This window comes from Protopterus annectens, chromosome 8.part1, assembly GCF_019279795.1.
Source record: "Protopterus annectens isolate FY-2018-M chromosome 8.part1, PAN1.0, whole genome shotgun sequence".
Taxonomy (NCBI): domain Eukaryota; kingdom Metazoa; phylum Chordata; order Ceratodontiformes; family Protopteridae; genus Protopterus; species Protopterus annectens.
The window spans coordinates 402,177,873-402,201,378 of NC_056742.1; the positions used below are offsets into that span (position 1 = coordinate 402,177,873).

The 23,506-nt window shown below is 39.4% G+C and overlaps 1 protein-coding gene across 1 annotated transcript in view; it reads right to left on the bottom strand.

Annotated features, from left to right (window-relative positions):
* Positions 1-23,506, bottom strand: part of LOC122810378 (plasmanylethanolamine desaturase-like) — a 1,738,026-nt gene that overhangs the window by 864,684 nt on the left and 849,836 nt on the right. The window contains exon 3 of the mRNA XM_044081968.1: positions 18,453-18,544. Within this exon, the coding sequence (XP_043937903.1) occupies positions 18,453-18,544 (92 nt within the window). The remainder of the gene's footprint in view (positions 1-18,452; positions 18,545-23,506) is intronic.

Consider the following 23,506-nt stretch of genomic DNA (forward strand, 5'->3'; position numbering starts at 1 on the left):
TTATTTAGCATGAAATGCACTCTCTACAAGATAGTCCAAAGGGCAATTGCCCCTTTCTTCCTGCCTTTTCTACACTACTGCTCACATATACATACATATATCTATACATACAAAGTTCATTCAGGAGAAGACACCATTCTAAGCAGTATAATGAGCAATTTACACAAGCAGACCTGTATCTAGTTTAAACTAAATAAATGCCTGAGGGAAGCTCACTAGCATAAAACATCCATTTCTTTCCTTCCAAAACATTATTAGCCTAAGTATCCAATATAGTTACATAGTAAAATGTAATACACATTTTATGCAAGGCACGACTTTAGGAATGAAACTAAAAACTAGACAGGAAAACACATTTCTTTCCTCGTTTCACTTTCATAATAACACCTGCAACTGTGATGGTGTTAACTCATACATAGTATTTCTTAAGTCTCCTGCAGTTTTTGGTTGCATCCCAGTGGGTCAGAGCCAGGGTCATCTGTGTTGACAATGATCCAGGTTTGAGAACAGACTATGTCCACTGGTAGGGTCTGCTGGAGGACAGAATGAAGCAGACAAAGGATCATAGAAGGTTACTAAGCTATTGGTCCTGAGAACCTAATAAGCCTAACCAAAAGTTTTGCCCATATTTAGACAAATCAGAACTCAATCTCCCTGTCCAGCAAGGACACAGGTGGAATCCCAGGGGTGTATTTTCTGTTTCCCATCCAGTTATCCAGGTTGCGCTTAAAAATACACCCCTGCCAAGTATTGAATCCAGGACCCTCTGAACTACAGTTCAGTGTATTACACCACTAAGCCAACTCGGCTCTAAAATAACCAGTCCTGTCAAGTCTCAAACCCAGGACCCTCTGAACTATAGTTCAGTGCAATACACCACTAGACCAACTCAGCTCTCTCTGGTCAGCTTTCCTATCCTGGGGTGGGTTTGGAAGAACTGCTGTCTGTGAGATCACTGGCGGAAATCAAAAGCCTTGCAAGATATCCCCTCAAGGGTGGCGATTTTTGGTTTGAGAACGGACTATGTCCACTGGTAGGGTCTGCTGGAGGACAGAATGAAGCAGACGATGGTCAGCTTTCCTATCCTAAGGGAGGGTTTGGAAGAACTGCTGCCTGTGAGATCACTGGTGGAAATCAAAAGCCTTGCAAGGTATCCCTTCAAGGGCTGGTGATGAAATCCTAAAATCAGTGTACTAGCTGCTGCCACAGATAGGGACTTTAACTCTCTTCCACGTTTGTGAAGGTACTCAGTTCTATGTCTGCAAATTCCCACAAAAAATGTTGTCAGGGCTTCAGACAACATGCACCATGAGAACAAGTGCCTGAGAAGTTTTTAAGCCCACCATATAAAATGTTATGCCTGAGGTCAACTAGTAATAAGCAACTGTGTGATTAGGTGCTATGTGTATGGGGGAACCAGGGTGCATTAGCTGGAAGCTAGCATGGCTAGGCAGAAAGAATGAAAGAATGTGTAACTTAAAAAAAAATTCCTGCACTTTTTTTTTGGGGGGTGGGGTGGCTGGTTCTCCTGTTTACCATTTAAGTTAATGAACAGTAAAACAGTTGTACACTAATTACAAATACTAAATACCAACCTCATGTTTCATCCAGTGAATATGTGAATCCCTTAGCAACTCACAGATCTGTTTCTCAAATTGCAAGTAAACATCTATTCCATTAGCACATCATCTACTGTTGCTTGAAAACTAAATACAATGCAAAGAAAACTACTACTTTTCTGAAACATAAAAAGTACCACTACATAGTTTTGAATTTGCCTTTATAGGCTGATAAAATCTAATATATTTGGCTTTCTAGGGTGCCATGTACTAATCCAGCCAGGAGTCATTTTATTTGTCATTTTTGATAAGAAAACATAGGTGGATGTAAGGTGCATTATGTAACAGGTATGTTATGCAAATCCTCACAGTGGCCAGCACATGTATTTGATGGATGATATTCATAAATGTTATATGAAGATGGCATGACCATTTTCAAGAATAACTATCAGTTCATAACTGAGCAGGAATAATAAGATCAGTTCTGCATAAACTCACAGTACTGCTCAGTACATGAACTGTCCACATAACAGTGTTAAAGCAGCTGTTTTATACCTAGTCAACTAGGTATGGAGTGCCAGGGAGAGGTAGTACCTCTGATGGATGAACATGTCGTGCTCTTTGGAGTAGTTCATCCACCTTGGTCCTCACCTGAAACTCAACTCTCACCTGTGGCTTCTCATAGCCCTTTGGATGCAACAGCAGCCACACCCTGGACAATGGCTTTGACTGGCTGGCAAAACCAGGTGAGAACAACTGATGGGTTTGTAACCCTCGGTGAGTCAGGGCTTGTCTACCTATGCATGAGAAGAATGGATCCGGCGGACTGCGCGGAGGATTGATTCAATGGGGATGGTGGACTCAGCAAGTGCTGTGGTGTACAAACAGGGCACAGTGAGACACATTAGGACACTTTTGGCCATCCACTACATCCTGATCCATCTCCAGTTGTCTCAACTATGTCCTGTCACTAGATCAAGATAGTTTGGGATGACAGAGTGAGACTGATGGTTTGCACAACTCTTTCTCACTATAATCCAATTCACTTGCAAGTCAAGACATCACTTCCCCTGTCAAGTCCTGTGGCAATGGGTGAATGGTGAAAGAACAGGTGCAGATACTCTGAAAGCTGTAGCCACAACCCCACACAGGTGGCCCAGGGCAATGGGTTGCTCTCTACTGGATTGAAGCAGCAGTGGAGTTCGGCAGCCCTCTGGGTGTCTGAGCAGCCTTATTTAGGATCGCTCTGCTCACCTCCATGGTCTGAGGAAGGGGCTAGAAAAGGTGCCCTAAACATAGCATGCTTCACCCTACCCCTGGCCTGCTTGCCGCAACAGGTGGGGATCCCAATCATGCAGTTAAATCACAAAGGAAAATGTATCGGTGACTTTGCTCACCATTGGCACATCGAATGTGTGCACGCTCATGGATAGTTCCAAAACAGACAGACCTGAGAGATGGACAGCACTTATTGCAAGGGAACTCAGCAGGTACAACATCCAGATAGCAGCCCTCAGCAAGACCAGGTTTGCAGATGAAGGGCAGTTGACAGAAGTTAAAGTCAGTTATACCTTTTTCTGGAGTGGCCGCAGCAGCCATAAACATCTTAAAGCAGGAGTGGGTTTTGCCATTAGACCTAATTTGATCAGCAAGTTAGCCAGCCTCCTAAAAGGATTCAATGACTGACTCATGTCTCTGCGGCTCCCCCTCAAAGGAAAGTGCCATCAGTGCATATGCCCCTACCATGACAAACCCAGAGGAGATCACAGATAAGTCTTATGAAGACTCGGAGTCCCTCATAGCATCTGTGCCCACGATGGACAAGCTCATCATTTTAGGTGACTTCAATGCCAGAGTCAGTGCAGACTACCAGACATGAGAGGGAGTTATTGAGAGGAATGGAGTTAGCAAAAGCAACAGCAATGGTCATCTACTTCTGAAGACATGTGCAGATGAGATCCAGAAGTATGCTGATAGCAACAATTTCAAGCATTTCTACGATGCCCTGAAGACCCTCTATGGGCCACAGTCCTCTGGAACATCACCACTGCTCAGTGCCAATGGGTCCACCCTGCTCACTGACAAGTATGCCATCCTGAAAAGATGGGCTGAGTACTTCAACAATGTCCTGAACAGGCCTTCCTCCATCAGTGCCGAAGCCATTGACCATATGCTGCAAGTTGCCATTAACACCTCCCTGGCAGAACCTCCAAAGGAATCAGAGGTTAAGGAAGCAATTAATCTTCTCTCCAATGGTAAGGCACCAGGCTCTGACTCCATCCCAGCCGAAATCTACAAGACAGGGGGACCAGTTTTGTTACAGAAGCTCACCGAGCTCTTCCAGACCATGTGGCAACAGGAAGTTATCCCTCAAGAGCTTAAGGATGCCTCCAGCGTCCATCTCTACAAGAGAAAGGGAAACAGGCAGTCTTGTGACAACCACAGAGGAATCTCTCTCCTGGTCATTGCAGGCAAAATCCTTGCCAGAATCCTCCTCAACTGACTTACTCAACATATGGAAGATGGACACCTACCAGAGCATCAGTGTGGCTTTAGAGAGGGCCGGGGGACACTAGACATGATATTTGCTGCACGTCAACTACAGGAGAAGTGTCAGGAACAAAACAGGGACCTTTATACAATGTTTGTGGACCTGACCATAGTCTTTGACACAGTTAGTTCAGAGGGGCTACGGCAGATCATGGAGAAGTTTGGCTGCCCCGGCAAGTTCATCAGTATGGTGTCCCCATTCCATGATGGCATGCTAGCTCAAGTATTGGATGATGGAGACTCCTCCGATGCCTTCCTAGTCACCAATGGAGTCAAGCAATTCTGCGTACTGGCACCTATGCTGGTCAGCATGATGTTCTCGGCCATGTTATCAGATGGCTTCTGCAATGATGTAGAAACCAGCATTAAGATCAGATACAGGACTGATGGCATGCTCTTCAACTTGCAGAGACTACAGACCAAGACCAAGGTTGAAGAGGATTTTGTGCACAATTTCCTGTTCACAGATGACTGCGCACTCAACGCTGCCACAGAGGTCCAGATGCAGCAGAGCTTGAACCGCTTTTTCACTGCTTGCAGGAACTTCGGCCTCATAATCAGTACCAAGAAGACTGAGGTTTTGCATTAGCCCACACCGCAGAAGACATATGGAGAACCAACTATCACCATAGAAGGTAAGATCCTGAAGGCTGTTAACAAGTTTACATACCTCGGCAGCACACTCTCCAGATGTGCGAACATTGATGATGAGGCAGATACACACATCGCCAAGGCAAGCTCCAGATTTGGATGGCTGGGGAAGTCAGTCTTGGAGAGGAGAGGCATCAAACTGTCCACAAGGCTGAAGGTGTACAAGGCAGTTGTACTGCCCACACTACTGTATGCCTGTGAGACATGTACTGTGGACGAGCGTTATGCCAAAAAGCTGAATCGCTTCCATACGAACTGCTTAAGAAGGCTGCTGAAACTTACCTGGCAGGACAAAGTTCCAGTCACAGTTGTACTCTCTCAATGTGGACTGCCAAGTATCTCACCCTGCTGAGGAGAGCCTCCCTGCTGCCAGTAACCTTGTATGTATGCCAGACACATGCCTCCCCAAATGACTATTCTATGGTGAACTCATGGGAGGAAAATGCACACAAGGTGGGCAGAAAAAGTGCTTCAAGGAAACACAAAGTCTCTCTCTGAAGAGCTTTGGCATAATGATCTGGACTCCTGGGAGACTCTAGGTCAAGAGTGTCCCACCTGGTGAAGCTGCATCAGCAAAGGCGCTACTTCCTGTGAGCACAGCCGGACTGCAGAGGCACAGAGGAAGCATGAGCTGTGTAAATCCATAGCCAACTCTTTGCCAACCAACTCAACAGACCATTTGTGCGTGACGTGTGGCAGAGCTTTCCGAGCTCACATCGGACTGATCAACTACAGCCAGACACACCGTACTCAGTCAACCTCCTTGATGTGATATCCTTGGCCATCGTCGACAATGATGGATGAACAACAACATACATAGTCAACTATGAAGCTTAACTAGGGAGTTAAACTTTCCTTCAGATTCCAATACCTGAAGGTCTAAAGACAGCAAACTCCAGAAAGTAGAAGGTTCTACAATCTACCATAACATATGGCACACATATTTAAGGGACTGGCACCAAAGAGTTGTAAGAATTAAGATCATGAGATCTGATTTCATGCATATTGTAAAATATGAATAGTAAAGTTGAAGAAATGGCTGTACATGTGCTTGTGTGAATATCTTTATTTTACACAATTATTGGCTAAATATTAACATTTTGGGGGAATAAAATCGGAAGCCATGTCCTTGTGCAACCTCTCTCAAACCTCATCATCTATCCTAGGCACCTCCATTCCTTCAGCATCTATTCATGTACTCCCACCTCTCTTTATTTATCTAACCCTGTGTAAACATTGTGAAAGACTTCTCTTATCTTTATTTGTGTACTAACTCTTCCTCTCTCTTTTTTATTTTTCAGACCAAACACCCATGCTTGCTTATTTTGCTTTTTTTAGCTTTTGTACCAAATGCTTTGCCTCTAACTCTCATCTCCTCCAACTGCTGTCCTCCTATCTAATTCAGCATCCACCTGCAACTCTCTAAACTGGCCGACTTATTCTTTATTCCCATTATTCTGTCTCCCTTTCCTCCCTCTTCTGCTAATTTCCTAACTCTTGCTGTTATGCCTACAGCTCACTTTCCAACCGATGAATCTCTTTCATACTCTTCGATTCTCTCCATACCCCATCAGCTATTACACCTAGTCCTCTTTTATCTCTTCCCATTCCTTCCTATTCACCTTCTGCTCCTCATCTCTATTACTGTCCCCCAAACAAACCACATCTTACAACTACATAACCTGCTCCTCTGTCTCTTCTATTTCTCTGGATCCTAATGCCTAATTCTCAAAACATTCTCACCACCTTGACATTTCACATCTCGTATACAATTCCACATTGTCATATAGCCTGTTGAGACTAGGATTCAGAACCAGATTAAAATTATCTCCCACAATTTTCTACCCCCTCCCATAACCCACTTTTGAACCTTTCTATAGTATGCATCCAAAACCTCCATGCTGTCATTATGCTTACAAAAGTACAGTATGACCCAACTTGCCCATCTTTAACCCACTTCCTATGACAGATGGTTCCCATACCCAACCCAAACGTTCCATTAATAAAATTCCTAACAGTCTTCCCCACTTTTACACACTCAGCTCCTTTCTGCTTGTACCCTTCTTCACTGCAACTTTCCCACCTCCCTTTACCTCTTTTTAAACACCTGCATAAAATGAATGTTTGTCTCTTCTTTCATGATTTTGTCTAACATCCACTCTCATTTAATGGGATTATTCATTTTACCTATATACCAAGTCTAAAAAATATACCATCTGCCACCCAACTAAATCTACCTGCCAACCCACATAAAACTAGCTTACCATGACCTTGGATCTAATCCCCCAGCACGAATAGATGACAGCCACTACAACACAACCTCTACCCTGCCTACGCACACCATCTCTATGTTCCCACGTCCCTTAACAAGCCTTCTAACCCAACTTCCTTCCTATCTACCCCTCTCCCTAAACTTTGTTACCTACACAATTAAATCTGGTTTTGTGTGCAGCTATGCCATAGTACCTCACAACCAACATATGAGCCCCCCGTAGCAATCATTTAATTTTGCCCATTACTGCACTCCCCTCCTCAACCCTCTGCTAAACTCTTCAGAAATTAAAGACACCCAAATTATCTCAATAGGTTATATTCCTTCAACATTTATATACACACTATCTCTTTTATTCTCTATTACCATTTGCTTTCACATTCACTTTCTATGTCTAATCACAAGCAACCCCCATATAATATTAAACTCTATACATTATAGCATTAAAAGCAAATATCTTTCCAAGAAATGAATAGATTTTCAGAACATTTGTAAACCTTCATAACATATAATAACATATAATATTCCTCCCATTCCCCATCTAGGCCGCTCTCAATAAAGGAACATTTATTTCTATCCAAGTTCTGTCATCACTTATATAATACATAAACGTATATGTATAAAAGAAAAACATTGCAAGTCATTTATCTATTTCTCAAGTGTAAAAAACACCTACACACAGCCCCACAATGTAGTTCATTACCATACAGCAATAGATATAACAACAAACATTCCCTGCCACTCACAACAACCCACTTCAGGACTACTAACACATTCGTCCCCACAGAGTTCATTTAACATAGCAGTCTTTCAGGTCTTCAAAAACCTCTAATCATCTTAAGAAGACTAGTGTTCATTTTCTTGCTGAGAAACAGGATAGATTCATGCCCAAAGTTCATGCTACTCAGTTTGTTTCTTTTCTTCTCTCCAATCGTACAGTCTACAGATCTCCTTCTCTAAATTTGTCTTTAGCACCATTCACAGCCCTTCCAGCCTCACAAATAACTCTTAGAGCTTATGACAGCAGACACAGCTGTAGAGGAAGTGTAAAAGGAAAACAAATTATCATTACTGCCATCACCGAAACAATCACCATTCCCTGTCCAGCCACACTTACTTTTCAGTCACTCCATTATCTGGATCTAGCAAAGCAAAGCTACCACTCCAGACATCACCAAACCCATTTTGCAATGGATCTCCTTTTGCTTATCACCAATACTGAACTCCACTTTAGCCCCAAGGCATCATTTGGTCTCCATCTGCCTCCAAAGCTTCATTCTCCCAACTGTCTTTCATGCATCTCAGTTCCTCTGGATTCGGCCATTATCTCCTGCAGTCTCCTTCTTTTAGTTAGCAACAAACTCTAATGGGGTTCTCAGTCTGTGACAACTACCACCACCTTACTCATGCCCCTAAAGCAAAAATTAAGTATACATCTATAGCTGTTATAGGCATTCTTTTTCTGACTGTCCAACAAATTCTTCAGTCATGTTTCTCACTCCAGAGACCATAAACTGCCAGTCATCTCACCTCATCCATGTCTCTCTCTGTGACTTCATTTATTCTCTGTAACTATGATCTGGGACCACCGCTAACATATTTATAATTATTGGCATCTTTATAGGTCAAAAGTTATATTCTCATTTCTGCCATAAACTCTTGCAAGATGGCCACAAACACCATACTTATAGCTGCCTCCATTTGATTTATGTCGCACTGTGCTACTGGCATGTGAAAAAACTACCTACACACTGCAGCTAACATATTCTTCACCATTCTTAGCCTGTGCCCAGCAATCTATAGACTTTCTGTAGTTCAGCCTTCCTAACCAAGCATTCCTGAGTCTAGAAACTATACAACTTAATCACAAATTCAAACTGGCATGCTGCTAAACCCATCAGACTCAACACACACTGTTTGTTTCACAACCTAGGGAGATCTCTTGAGTACAAAGGTTTTTCAGCCACCCCTGAATGAATACCACATGATCAGGACCCACCAACATTTCCCTCAATCTCACCACTCTTTTATTTTCTCAGTGAACTTAATTTCCAGATCATGGCAATGATTCTACAGCCACTCTTCATCCTCCCTTATCTGCATCAATTTATTTTTCTTTATAGTAATCCATTCTTCCATCACTGTATCCCAAGCCTCATGCCTATCTGCTCAGGTCATTAGTTTCTTTAACACCCTCTGCATGGTGGTTGCCTTTAGACACATGCCCCCTATTCAACAGTCAAAGTATCCAATTTTGTAAGGGTCATGTCAACTTGTCATCTTTTGCAGTGTATAGGCCAGATTGTACCACAGTCAAAAAAGTATACTTGATCATCTACACTCCCAATTTTCTCTTAGCCTTCTAAACTGCAATCCACTATCAGCATTACCTAAGTGCTGCTGGGCAACAGCAACCCATTCAGGCTAATAACAATGCTGGTACACTTGAACTCCTTCATAACTATGAATATTTATACATTGTTCTGGTATGTTTGCCAGATTTAGATAAATTCTTCCATTGTTTTCATGATGCATATTCGAAGGAATGTTCTTGGAGTGCTGAAAGGTAAAATAAAAAGGTAAATGTACATAATGTAGACCTTGGGTGAGTAAGGAATAGATTTTTGATTACTTATTTGGCAAATAAAATTCTTAATCGACTGAAACTTGACAAGACACGTATATGTATATCATCCCACTGCATGAGGGTGGAAACTCTTTAGATCTTACCAGTTATCACCCAATATCAATCCTATCACCTCTGTTCAAAATATTAGAAAGAGTCATTCACACTCAACTAATGCAGTACCTACAAAATAACAATCTCCTCTCCCCTTCACCGCATGGATTTAGACCTTCCCACAGCACCACCACATGTGCTATCATTTACCAACATAGTTAACCACCACAGAAACAAGGGTTTATTTGTATCCTCCATATTCTTAGACTTATCGAAAGCCTTTGGTATGGTTAACCACAGTATGCTTCTTAAAACTCTATCTACCCTAAATATAAGCCCATCATCCATATCCTGGTTCAACAGCTACTTATCAGGCCATCAGCAAGCAGTTCTCTGGAAAGACCAACTGTCCTCCCTGCTGCCAGTAACCATAGGAGTATCAGGGGTCTATTACTGGCCCCTTACTGTTCTCTCTACTTACTAACCACATCTCTTTATCCTCACCCTCTGTGCCTATAGTACAATACGTAGATGACATCACCCTTTTTTGTGCCTCCCCCACCATAAATGAACTGCAAACCCTAACCGAAAATAACTTCACCATAGCTGCAACATAGTTCAGCATTAAACATTTTCTCAATCCCAATAAAATCAAACTAATTATTTTTGTCCCAGGCAAACCACCTCCCCTAAATAATAATTTTATCATCAGCTCCAAAGACAACATTCAAACCAGTCCAATCTCACACACTAAACTGCTAGGTGTAGAAATAAACAACAATCTTAAATTCAACATCCATATTGCACAAACCATCAAGAAAGTAAACAAAAAACTTAGACTCCTCTATAGGAACAAACACTTTATCTCTAAATCCACCAAAGCAACCATTGTAAGGACTCATCTTCTAGTCGATATACCTCTCCCATCTTGACCAATCTCTGCCAAACTGATCTAAATAAAATGGAATCTTGCTATAACAAGATTGCCAAGTTTGCTAATGAAGCCTCGGTTCTACTTCAGAATGTCGACCATTTAGAATGCCGACTCTCATATGGCTGACACCATATGATCGACATTCCAAAAGACCAACATCCTGAAATAGCACCATTTACCTACCTGTAAACACAGTAAAACTGCACCCACCCCCCCACCCCCTGCTACTTAAATATTCTCACTCTGAGATAGCACTACAGTGCAGGAAAGGGGAATCTCCCAGTCCCGCACTGTAGCGGGATCTCCGCTATCATTTGCCTGCCTTTCAAACATTCACTCATACGGTGTCGGCCATATGAGTTTCAAACATTTGAAAGTTTGAACAAATGAAGGGCTCCCGAAGCCTCATATAGGTCCCACCACTGTCTATCCCTTAAGCAGCTCAACTGGCTGGAGCTGCCTCATTTACTACTACTCAATCAGCTATCTATTGCACACAAGCTATACTGCTTTCCTGAGTTAACCCCAACACTTCAGCAACTTGTACAACCCCACATACCCTCTAGACCCTTACGCTCTAGTAACCAGAACCTCATAACTGTCATAAAGCACAAAAATGATGCTGGCAAATCCCTTTTTTCCAGCATCATTACCAAAAAATGGAACTCACTTCCAAGCCATATAACTTCTACCACCTCCACATCTCATTTCAAAAAACTCCTGAAAGCCAGTTTTCTAAACAACTGGCAATGTCCGGTCAATCCCCACACTAAGCCACACCAAAAAATGAAAGGTTTCAGGACATCAGCTTTGTAAACATAGTTTTTTCTCTGTAAGCCTGCCAACCACTGATATTTACCTTATTGAAAATAAATGAATAAATAAATTAATAATAATTAGGTGTTACTTATATGATACTCTCTGCCTTAACTGTTGTCTATTGTATGTGTGTTAATCTCTACCACCTTATTTACGTAAAGTTTTTGTAAAATGCATTAATGCTCTCATGCCTTTGTAATGTATTACAGTGTTATACTGTACTGTTTTTGAGTCTTCTCGGAGCTTTTCTTTCCAGGCCGCCACTGAAAATGGACCTGTATCCAGCCAGACCTTCCTGGTAAACAAATGCAAAATAAAATAAAATATGCGTTTATTCACAAGACCCAAATAAAGCTATATGATGGGAACGATTTTACACTCTATAAGAAATTGTTACTGGCATGCTTACTGCAAAGTATTCCTCTGTACATAATAGTAATAAGGAATTTTGGCAAGTTAAGTTAAAATGAGGAAAGATATAAGTTGTTTAGCTGTAATACTCATATAGCAATATATTGATTCTTGAGACATCTACTTGGTATTTTTTCATCTACTGAAGTGTTTCAGAGAGCTACAGCACAGATTATAAAATGGTTTGTGGATGCTGCTAAGACTGCTGATAACATATTGGTCTACAGTGTGATCACAGAAAAGAGTTTATCAATTAATTGAATCATTTACTGAATACACTGATACAATATAATCTCAAACTGAGCCAGAATAAATATCAAATCAGAAGTACAGAACTAAGATATATTGGTCATCTTTAACTTCTGAAGGCTTAAAACTGAATAATGAAAAGCCCAATATATTTGCCAGAAGGTAAACAAATACTCAAATTGTAGACATTTTGCTGTATCTTTTTATGTTAATTTCAAATCAGTCTACAATAACGGTATCATTAAGCTAATGAGTAGAAGAAGATGGGGCATGGCAATGAAGTGAGATCAATAAAAGAGTTCTGAATTGCTCTCAGAGTTAGTTACCACATCGTACGCAGCAAAGTATGTTGATATAGATGTCAGTTACATTACAAGCTGATGACAGTTAAAATTATTCTGCTGCAATTATGTAAGAATAGAAACCGTTTTCTTGTGGTTGGAGAGATTCACTATCAGAAAATATATGCTCACATTAAAAAGACTGTAGCTGTTGTACATGTTGTGAAGTTTCATCACAATACTTATGCAAAAGAAGTGTAGGAGGAAGGTGATTATTAATCATTAAAAGGTATATGTAATAAGTCATTGCACAAAGCAACACACAGGTTGCAAACAATTTTGATGTGTTTACAGAAAAATGGTCTCAGAGTGAATTATAAGAAGCAACATCAGCTGCATGCAGTAGATATGCTGAGCAATTAACACCAACATTACAGAAAAAAATGCTATTCTTAAAGAGTTAACATGGTTATACCACTTTCATCCCTCACAGGTAATACGCTTAAAGAGTTTGGACATGTACTGAGGAAGATGCAGAAATGAAAATGCAAAAATGGATTGCAATTAAATTTGTTCCCATTCATTCTCCATTCCTTTCACCCATTCATATGATTTTAATTCCTATGATTTTAGGCACAAATGCATCATTTCCATACCCATTTCCCCCATACCCCCATACCTTGTTCTCTTAACAGTCACTCAGCTGAACTTCATACATCCAATCTGCTTGGCAGCCAAGGCCCCCTTAGCTCTTACCCCAGCTCAGACCTCACAATGTTTTCTTCCTTGTTCTTCACCCGTTTGCATACTGCCATGGGGCAATTTCTGAGTGATCATGTTTTTTGTTTTACCCTGATTGGCTAACCCATAAAATGGGTCCCACTGGTAAAATGAGAGCCACTGCTGAACTTTTTCTGGTTGCTTATTAATTCATTTCAAAAGTATTGGTTTGTGTGGATTTTATGTACATTGGCCTCTTTTCTAATGATAAGTTTATACCAGATCAGGTTCAAATCTCAGTGAATCAGCTTTCTAAATGTAGTATGACGTACAGGCAAATGCACTCACTATGCATTAAAATAATTAAGACAGAAGATTGATTGCAAACCCCATATTTATATATTTATTTACAAATTATGTAACAGGTTTTCAAATGTGGGTTAGTAATGTCACTGAAGCAAAACTGACAAGCTATCAAAATTGTTCTTTAAAAGTTACATATCTGATGCTCTCATCTTGTTTAATGTACTGGTACCAGAAGTTATGCCTAAAACGCAAACACATAAAAAGACTATTGTCAAAACGTAAACCCACCAAACTCGCAACTGACAACCTTCCCTCTGAATACTTGAAAATTGCAGCTGATGCACTAGCATACCCAATTTCAGTTCTAATCAACGATTCCATAACAGAAGGTGATGTTCCCTCGGTATGGAAAATATCCCACATCATTCGTCTCCACAAAGGCACCCCCTCCACAGACCTCTACAATTACCGCCCCATTACTATCCTCTCCCCTCTCTTCAAGATACTTGAAAAATGTATCAACACCCAGGTCTCCAACTACCTCCTAGCTAATAATCTCCTCTCCAAAACCCAACTTGCTTTCAGGCCATATCACAGCACTACCTCTGCTCTTCTCTCCTTCACCAACACCATACTTCATCACAAAAACAATGGCTTCTTCTCTACTGCCATATTTCTAGATCTCTCAAAGGCCTTTGACATGGTATCTCATGAGCTACTACTCTCTACTCTCCCCAACCTCTCCTTCTCACAATCAGCCTGCAACTGGTTTCACAGCTATCTACATGGACGCCAGCAATCAATAATCTGGGACGATAACCTATCACCTCGCCTCCCAGTTGCTCTCAGCGTTCCCAAAGGGTCTATCCTTGGCCTTCTGCTATTCTCACTTTTCACTAACAACCTACATACTGCCACCACACAAGCAGCTCTTATACAGTACGCAGATGACTCTACTCTCATCTGCTCTGCCCCCATTCTACCAGAACTACAACAAATCACACAGGAATCATTCTCTTCTGTAGAAAGCTGGCTATCCAATGCTCAGCTCCTACTCAATCCAAGTAAGACAAAACTTCTCCTGTTCCAACCTTCCAAAGCCACCCAAAGCACCGCCCACTTCAACATTCTCGCCAAAGACAATACCATCATCTCTCCATCAGAACACACAAAATTACTCGGTGTGGAAATAGACAACAAACTTAGATTTGACACCCACATATCTCTCACAATAAAAAAAGTTCACAAGAAACTTGGGGCATCATATCGAAGCCGCCAATTCCTAACCAAGGTGGCTAGAATCTCCATAGTCAATTCCCAGCTAATCTCCACCCTACTCTATGCATCCCCCATACTTACCAACTTTAGACAGACCTACACAAGCTGGATGCTTGTTACAACAAAATTGCTAAATTTGCCTCTGGAACCTCCTACCGCAGCCATCATTGTATCTCCCTTAAAGAACTAAACTGGCTAGAACTCCCACAACTCCTTTACTTTAATCAACTCACCCTTGCTCATAAACTTATTAACCACCCCCATAACATTCCTTTACTTCAAACCCTTCTCGAACCCTATCACTCCACTAGGCCCCTAAGATCAAGCAACAAAAATCAACTCACTGTTATCAAACCCAAAAACTCCGCAAGTGAAGCCATATTTTCATGTACCATATCTAAACTTTGGAATGATCTTCCACCCTCTAATAACTACTCTACCTTCCAGCAGCCTTTTCAAGACTGTGCTCAAATTCCACTTAAGTTTGCACTGGCTTTGTCCTTGTTCTAATCCAGACTAACACCCCCACCCTTACCTCCCCCCACCTAGACTCTTAACCCAACTATACTACCGCCACTACTAACCATAGTCAGAAATAGCTAGTTGTCTTTACATACTTTAAAATCTTGTCTGACAACTTTACTAATATTATAAATGACAAGAAACTGTCTTAACTTGCAACATTTACTGTATATACTGTTGATAATCAATATCTTGTTATTGTATTAAAGTCAACAACCCGTAATGTTGTTTACTATCGCTTCAACTTTGTATCTCTATTTATCATGTACATGATGTGGAGCTTTTCTCCCCGGGCATCCGATGAAAAAGGACCTGTGTTCAGTCAGAATTTCCCAGTAAACAAATGTAAAATAAAAATAAATAAATAAATATATCTTATGGTCAATTCTAGCAGTCACAAGAATGACGGTAACAAAGAACTGGACATCTGAATCTTCTCTCTCATTTAATAATGAATTTATTTATTTAGCCAACTCTATATGTGATAAAGAAATATCTACCCTTAAGTTGAATACAAAAAAACTTAACACAGACTAATTGCTTGGGAAAAATTGCAATCGTTACTGGAGAAATATTGAATGATTTCTTTATTGGATGTAATTGTATATAATTATTTTGTTGTGGACTGTGTATATAGTTTGTTATAGTTATGAATGTAAATAACTGTTGGCTAATTGTTCTTGTTAAAAAATAATAAGAACAGTTTTGAACAAAAAAAAATTGCTCTTTAAAGTACTGTTCCTGTCAAAAAGAAATGATATCACAGAAAAACAGATAGAGACTATATGGTTTTTAGGACTAACCTTCAAGACTACCATTTAAATAATACTCAGACTGAAAATATCTTTTTGAGATGCCTCCATCCTGGACTTCTATCCCACTACGACATGTACACTCCATAGTCTGCAGGTACAACCTATACTATGACATGTACACTCCATAATCTGCAGGTACAACCTATGTAAATTAGGACCATAAGCATCCATATCCACTGCTAGGACCGAGATCTTCTATAGGATGAAAGCTTGTAGACAGACATGCACACAAGACTGCAGCACAGCAGAACATAAAGCATATAAGTGTATATGGCTAAAAGCTGCATAAACCCACTATAGGATACGAGTCTATCTGTGCAGGTAAAACTAAGCAGAGCAGAGCAGATCTGCACAGACCACCATGTCTCTGTTATTCTCAGCTTCCCCTTTTCAGGTAGCAGTTCTGAGTGTGTGTGTGTGTGTGTGTGTGTGTGTGTGTGTGTGTGTGTGTGTGCGTGTGTATGTCTGTGTGTATATATATATATATATATATATATATATATATATATACATATATATATATATACATGTATGCACCACAGTGTATGCAAAGTATGTACATTTGTGTCTCTGCATTACTGTGTGCAAATATGTATATAGGTATGCCTATGCATCTATCCATGTGCGTGATTTTCGTTATAGCATATTCATACTAAGGTTGCAAGGGTGCTCACCACAGCTGCTCACATTGCTCAGGTGGCGATTCTTATTCATGTATACTTCTGCTAATGTAATCAGGTGGCGATTCTCATTCATGTATACTTCTGCTAATGTAATCAGGTGGCGATTCTCATTCATGTATACTTCTGCTAATGTAATCAGGTGGCGATTCTCATTCATGTATACTTCTGCTAATGTAATCAGGTGGCGATTCTCATTCATGTATACTTCTGCTAATGTAATCAGGTGGAGATTCTCATTCATGTATACTTCTGCTAATGTAATCAGGTGGCGATTCTCATTCATGTATACTTCTGCTAATGTAATCAGGTGGCGATTCTCATTCATGTATACTTCTGCTAATGTAATCAGGTGGCGATTCTCATTCATGTATACTTCTGCTAATGTAATCAGGTGGCGATTCTCATTCACGTATACTTCTGCTAATGTAATCAGGTGGCGATTCTCATTCATGTATACTTCTGCTAATGTAATCAGGTGGAGATTCTCATTCATGTATACTTCTGCTAATGTAATCAGGTGGCGATTCTCATTCATGTATACTTCTGCTAATGTAATCAGGTGGCGATTCTCATTCATGTATACTTCTGCTAATGTAATCAGGTGGTGATTCTCATTCATGTATACTTCTGCTAATGTAATCACGTGGTGATTCTCATTCATGTATACTTCTGCTAATGTAATCAGGTGGACATTCTCATTCATGTATACTTCTGCTAATGTAATCAGGTGGACATTCTCATTCATGTATACTTCTGCTAATGTAATCAGGTGGACATTCTCATTCACGTATACTTCTGCTAATGTAATCAGGTGGACATTCTCATTCATGTATACTTCTGCTAATGTAATCAGATGGCAATTCTCATTCATGTATACTTCTGCTAATGTAATCAGGTGGTGATTCTCATTCATGTATACTTCTGCTAATGTAATCTTGCACCATGCAGCACATGCATGACTATGAATGTCTTGTACAGCAGAACAAGTCAACGGTTGCACCGCTGCACAGATGTCTATGAATCACACTAACTCACCCACACTAACTGTGTTACTTATTACTGCAGTTTTGAATTAATTATTGTCATCTGAATTGAACCTGTTTAATCTTTTTTATGCTGGCAAGTCCATTAGGCACAAGTGCTTATTTTCAAGAACAAACCAGAAAGGAGCACTGTTATTTTTAAGCAAATTGCTAAAAGTCACACAGCATGCAGGAAAATAGGGTAGGAATCAAACTCAAGACTACAAGTTAAGCTTATTATCATCTTGTACCCTTAGCCATCAGAGTTATACGGACAAATACAACCTCTAGTAACCTGGACAAAATGTTTTGTCACTGTCTCCAGATTTTACCAGACATGTTTAACTTTCAGCATATTACCTCACATAAAGAAGCAGACAAGATATCTGTTAAAGCCATCAACTCACAAACAAAATGTCTCGCTATACTACAGCCTTCTGTCCTCTTGCATCACTCTTTTGTTGTAACTGTATACAAGTGCACCTACGCATGTGCGATTTGGTCAAGTCGATTTTCTGAAGACTTGGAAGTGAGCTTGTACCCTCAGACATATTTATTCCATATTTACTGTCACAGACTGCTTTGACATTCTTGCATTTGCACTTTAATATTAATCATTTTCTGTTTGGCATTGCATCTGAAAATTAGGAAATGCATATTCCACAGGGTATAAGGGAAAGACAACTCAGACTTTTCTTACCTTGCCAATCACAGGAATATCGACAGAACCCCAGGTGTCAGCTCCCCAGTGAACTAGCCCTGAGGCAAAATCAGCCGTAATAATTCCAGCAACTGAAAAAAAAAGTAGATACAAAGAATTTTAATAAAAGTGGCTTAGGCAACAGAGAAGAATGAGAGAAAGTCTTGGTTTTCAAAAGCAAATAAAAGTTATGAAAAAGAATTATTCTATTTCATGCTCTGCACAAGAAATGTAAAATTGTATAGAATGACCAGACTAACCCCTGGTGCAACACAAAATTAAATTCAATGCTTGCTTTATTCATAAAACCAAAGTCCCTATAATTGCTAAATGACAACATGATCATTTACTTTGCAATATTTCTTTATCATTCTTATTTTTTTATTAGAATAATGTATTATTTCAGAAAACTTGTACCTCTGCAACAACAATGCCTACAACTGCATAGCCTGACTTTTCTGAATTTAACTTTTTTCTACTCCAGCCTACCTTGCTGGAGGATATCTTCCTGTACCTACTTTTGGTTGTGGAATATAAAAAGACTGGGCCATCATACACTGCTACAATGTTTTACTTTTTCCCTCTGGCTACACAGTATGTGCAGTAGAATACTGAGTATGGTCAGTGTGGTTTATATTTATTATTTTTTCATCACTTGTTGATACTGATACAATAACGCTGATTAATATATCTCTGTGTATACCTCTCTGATTGAATTCATCTGGCATCCAACTAAATTCCTGCTTGTATGTATATATTCTGTGTATATTACTGTAATCAAACCAACTAAATTCTTATTTTTATGTATATATTACTATGTGTAACACTGTTTCAATTTCTGTACCAATTAAAGTTTATTTTTTTTCTGTATCTATGTTCTTGTTGGAGCTTTTCTCCCTGGGCCTCCTCTAAAAATTGGCTCTTTTAGGCCCAGTGGACTTTCCCAGTAAACAAATTCAGTAAAATAAATAATAAATAAATAAGATGACCACCAGTAAGACTTTGTGGATGCCTCATGTTTCTTGCTAGGAAGACACTGAGAAGCATATCTACCACCAGCACAGTAGAATATGCAAAGAAAACCAATCCTTAAGTGTTCCCATTCCACATAAGCCATCAATACATCCATTACTACTTCCAGTACTATTTTGTTGCTCTTGCAGCAAGTAACGTTCTCATTGTCCAAAACTGTCATACAAAATAATTCTGTTACATTTTATTTCTGATTTAACTCAAACTTAATTCAGAAGACACTATTCAGATTTACATTTCAACACTTCTGTAAATATATATTATTAATGGGGTCTATATTAGCTAGTCGAACTGTCAAAAGAGCAAACGCTCTTTCATCGACTGCTAATATGCAAAAACACACAAAGTCGAACATACATCCCTAGGAAAAAAAAAACAAATCCACAAACAGAATAAAGTAGGGGGCTTTGCCCTCACACCCCCCAACGTGGCAGTCTGTGCCCTCCACTTAAATATACTAACTCCGAGACTGCACCACAGTGGAGGAAATGGCAAAGTCCCGATAATGGCCAAGCAATTTTTTTCCCTGGGAAAAAAAAATGCTCTTCTGGCTGGTTGACATTGTGTGTTTTCGTATATTAGCAGTTGATAAAAGCGTGTTCGCTCTTTTGACACTTCGACTAGCTAATACAGACCCTTATTAATGATAAAGGAAATAATGTCTGTTTTTATCAGCCTTTATTTTTAAGCAGCACACTGTCACAGAGTGCAATGCTCCTACATTTTCTGCCTTAAACGTTGCTTTTAAATTCATAAGAGATAATAATACACTTTGCTAATAATCCCAAGAAAAGAACTGCATGCAAATTTCAAAGTTATGACTGACAGGGAATGTGTTAATGTGTAAATAGGGCCTCTACTCCCCTGGAAGGGCATTAATTACACATTAATACACACCCTGGAGGGCAGAGAATGAGCTCTCTGTAAAACTGTTGCATTTTGCTTACTTATATGTTTTTATTTTATTACTATATTATTTTTTTTATATATTTTGGATGCAAAATAGTTCCTCCGCCAAATGTTTCTAAGTTGCTGTAGTATATGTAAATGATGTTACAAGAAGCATTTTACATTCAAAATGTATCATTTTTAAAATAATATCTAGAAATTTGCTTTATTTTTTGGTCCCTTGCTGCTAAAATGGTTTCTTGCCAGTCATTTGGGGATTGAAGTCACTAAATAATGACGTACATTTGACTTTCAGACTTCATTTCCCTCAGAAAATTCATGTTAACAGAAATCCTGTTATTTAACTTATTTATTTAAAAGCTGTTCCTGTTCTGAAGTCTTTGTTCCCCCTTTATTTCAGAGTTTATCCACATTTCTTGAGATAAAAGGTGGAGTGGTACACAAACCTCTTATTTGCTGCTGCCAGCACTGTCTCTCCCTCTGTAACATAGACACCCCCCCAACACTCACACACTCTTGCCCTTCAGAAAATGCATGCTTACACAAGTTCTATTGCTGCCACTTTGTGATTTTTTTTAAACAATACTATGCTCCTGTTTTGGGCCTTTGCTCCCCCTTTATTTTAAGTTTCAGACATTTAGCAAAGAGAAGTCAGGTACATAAACGTAAACTTCTTGAATGTTGCTGCTGCCGGTGTTGGATCACACTCACTCTTCGCACTCTCACTCACACGCATCTCACTTCCATGCACGCATTCACAGACACAGACAGAAACATAAACACACACGCAGAAACAGAGACACACATGCACACACTTTTTTCTTATTTTACACTTGCTAAACAGCAAAAGCACTGCTTAGCGAGTGTAAAATAATGGCTCAATTGTTCTCACGTTCCCTCATGCATTCATACACTGACATACACACAGACATAAACACACATACACTTTTGTATTTCTTTTCTTTCTTTTTTTTTAAATATATTTTACACTTGCTAAACAGCAGAAGTGCTGCTTAGGGAGCATAAAATAATGGCGGTCATTCCGATTGCTCAGTCCAAGCTCTACGGCGGCTCGATATGCTGCTGTGAAGCAGCAAACATGCTTTTGAGCGTGCATTATTTGTACATTAATACCCTGCTGGAGAACGCTTGTTCTCCAATCATGGTACCGATGTACAGTAAACTCGTTCTCCAAAGAGCTATAAACAGAATACCAATGGGCTGCAGGTATTCAAGCTTAAAACTTGCTTTAGCAAACATCCTGCAACATCTGTAAATATGGTACAAGTTTACAAGAAAGGGTATGCAGAGCTACAATAAGGAATGCAGTTTAGGGTGTAAATAATATATATATAAATGTTGTTCAAAGTTAACACTGTGGTATATTTGGTCAAAGAACACAACCTTTAGAATAAACCTGGGAGGTCTTTTTTCACATTACAAACATAGAGAAGGGGGAGGAGCAGTATATCACCAGACCACTATTATTGGAGACAAACTAATTGGTACGTTTCCATGTGGTCATTGTTGCTCCTGCCTACAAGTTAGTACACTCAAAGAATTTACCAGTGCCAACACTAATCATGTATTTCAAACGAGGGTGTTTGGAAATTGCAGTAGCACATGGATCATCTACTTAGCCACCTGCCAATGTAAAGCCTTCTACGTTGGTCAAACATCAAGATCACTTAGAATAAGGATGACAGAACACAGAAGTGACATTAAGAACAAAAAAGAAACAAATGCTTTATACAGACATACGATACAACATTCCAATGCTCATTTCATGTTCATGATCATTGACAAAATTCAGGGGGACAGGAACAACCAACAAGGTTGGCACACCATTCTAAACCACAAGGAACAATATTGGATTACCAACCTTGGATGTTTATTTCCACCAGGTCTGAATGACCATCTGTGAGTTTTATATAGTGTCCGGGGGTTCCATGATCATGGCGAGATCATATATACATATAGATCAAAAACCAGTGTGAATATTATAATGGTGGTCAGGTTAACCACACTTATGTATTAGCATTTGACTAAAGGTATGTTACGAATTCTTTACATATCTATATATGTAGGATGTATATACATACAATGTTTTGCAGTTTTATATCTGTCATGTTGTTTTGAAATATATGGCAAGGTATTATAATAATTATAATATAGGCATCATTCACAAGGAAACTATTGGAAATCATTATAACCATAATTAATAGTCGGTAATGATGACTTATTTTTGAAACTTTATTCATTAATATGATATATGATCGGTAAAATTCATTTTAATTTATATAAGAATTGATATATTGTTATTATATACAATATATACAAAGTGTTGTCAGATTTACATTTTTGGTTATATATGAAGACTAATGTATGCTTATTTATAAATACTTAGAGTATGCCCCTGGCTTTTTACCATGGGACCTGTATGCACAATGGATTTTTACAAAACTCTTCTTTATAATCCTTGAAAATATAATATTTTCTATTACTTAACATTTTTGATATCGTATGTTACTGGGTGAATGCTTTGCTCTTTAGGTGAGACATGTATTTGGATACTCCATCCACTAGGTTGGGCTATACCACTGTTTCAAGATAATTAGAGATCACTATAAATACAGGCTGTTTTATTATACACCAAAAATATTTTTGTATCCATTGACAAAGGCTGAATAGCTTTATTATATTTTGTTCACTATCGTTTTTGCTGGTCGTTGGGGGTTTTACGTTGTTGGTTTGACCCTGCACGCCATCCTTGCGGAGCACTTTGTTTGTTGCTATGTTATTATCTTGGCAGGAATATTCTCCTCCAACTTTTGCCTCACAGTCTTCCTACAACCTACATATACTCCCAAGAATTTGCAAAAGTTGTCAGGTGCATCCAGTTAACACCCCCCCCCCCAAGCACTAAGATATGACTATCAATAAATCGATCTGACTCCCTTTTGAAGAAAGGGCCACTGTACTTCAAAACATCCTGACTTAAAAGATGCTAAATAATCACTCACTAGTGACGTCCTTTTGCAACTCCCTTTCACTTAAGGGATGCGTCACAGAACCTTAGAAAAAATGACAACAATCTTCAAGTCAGACCACCT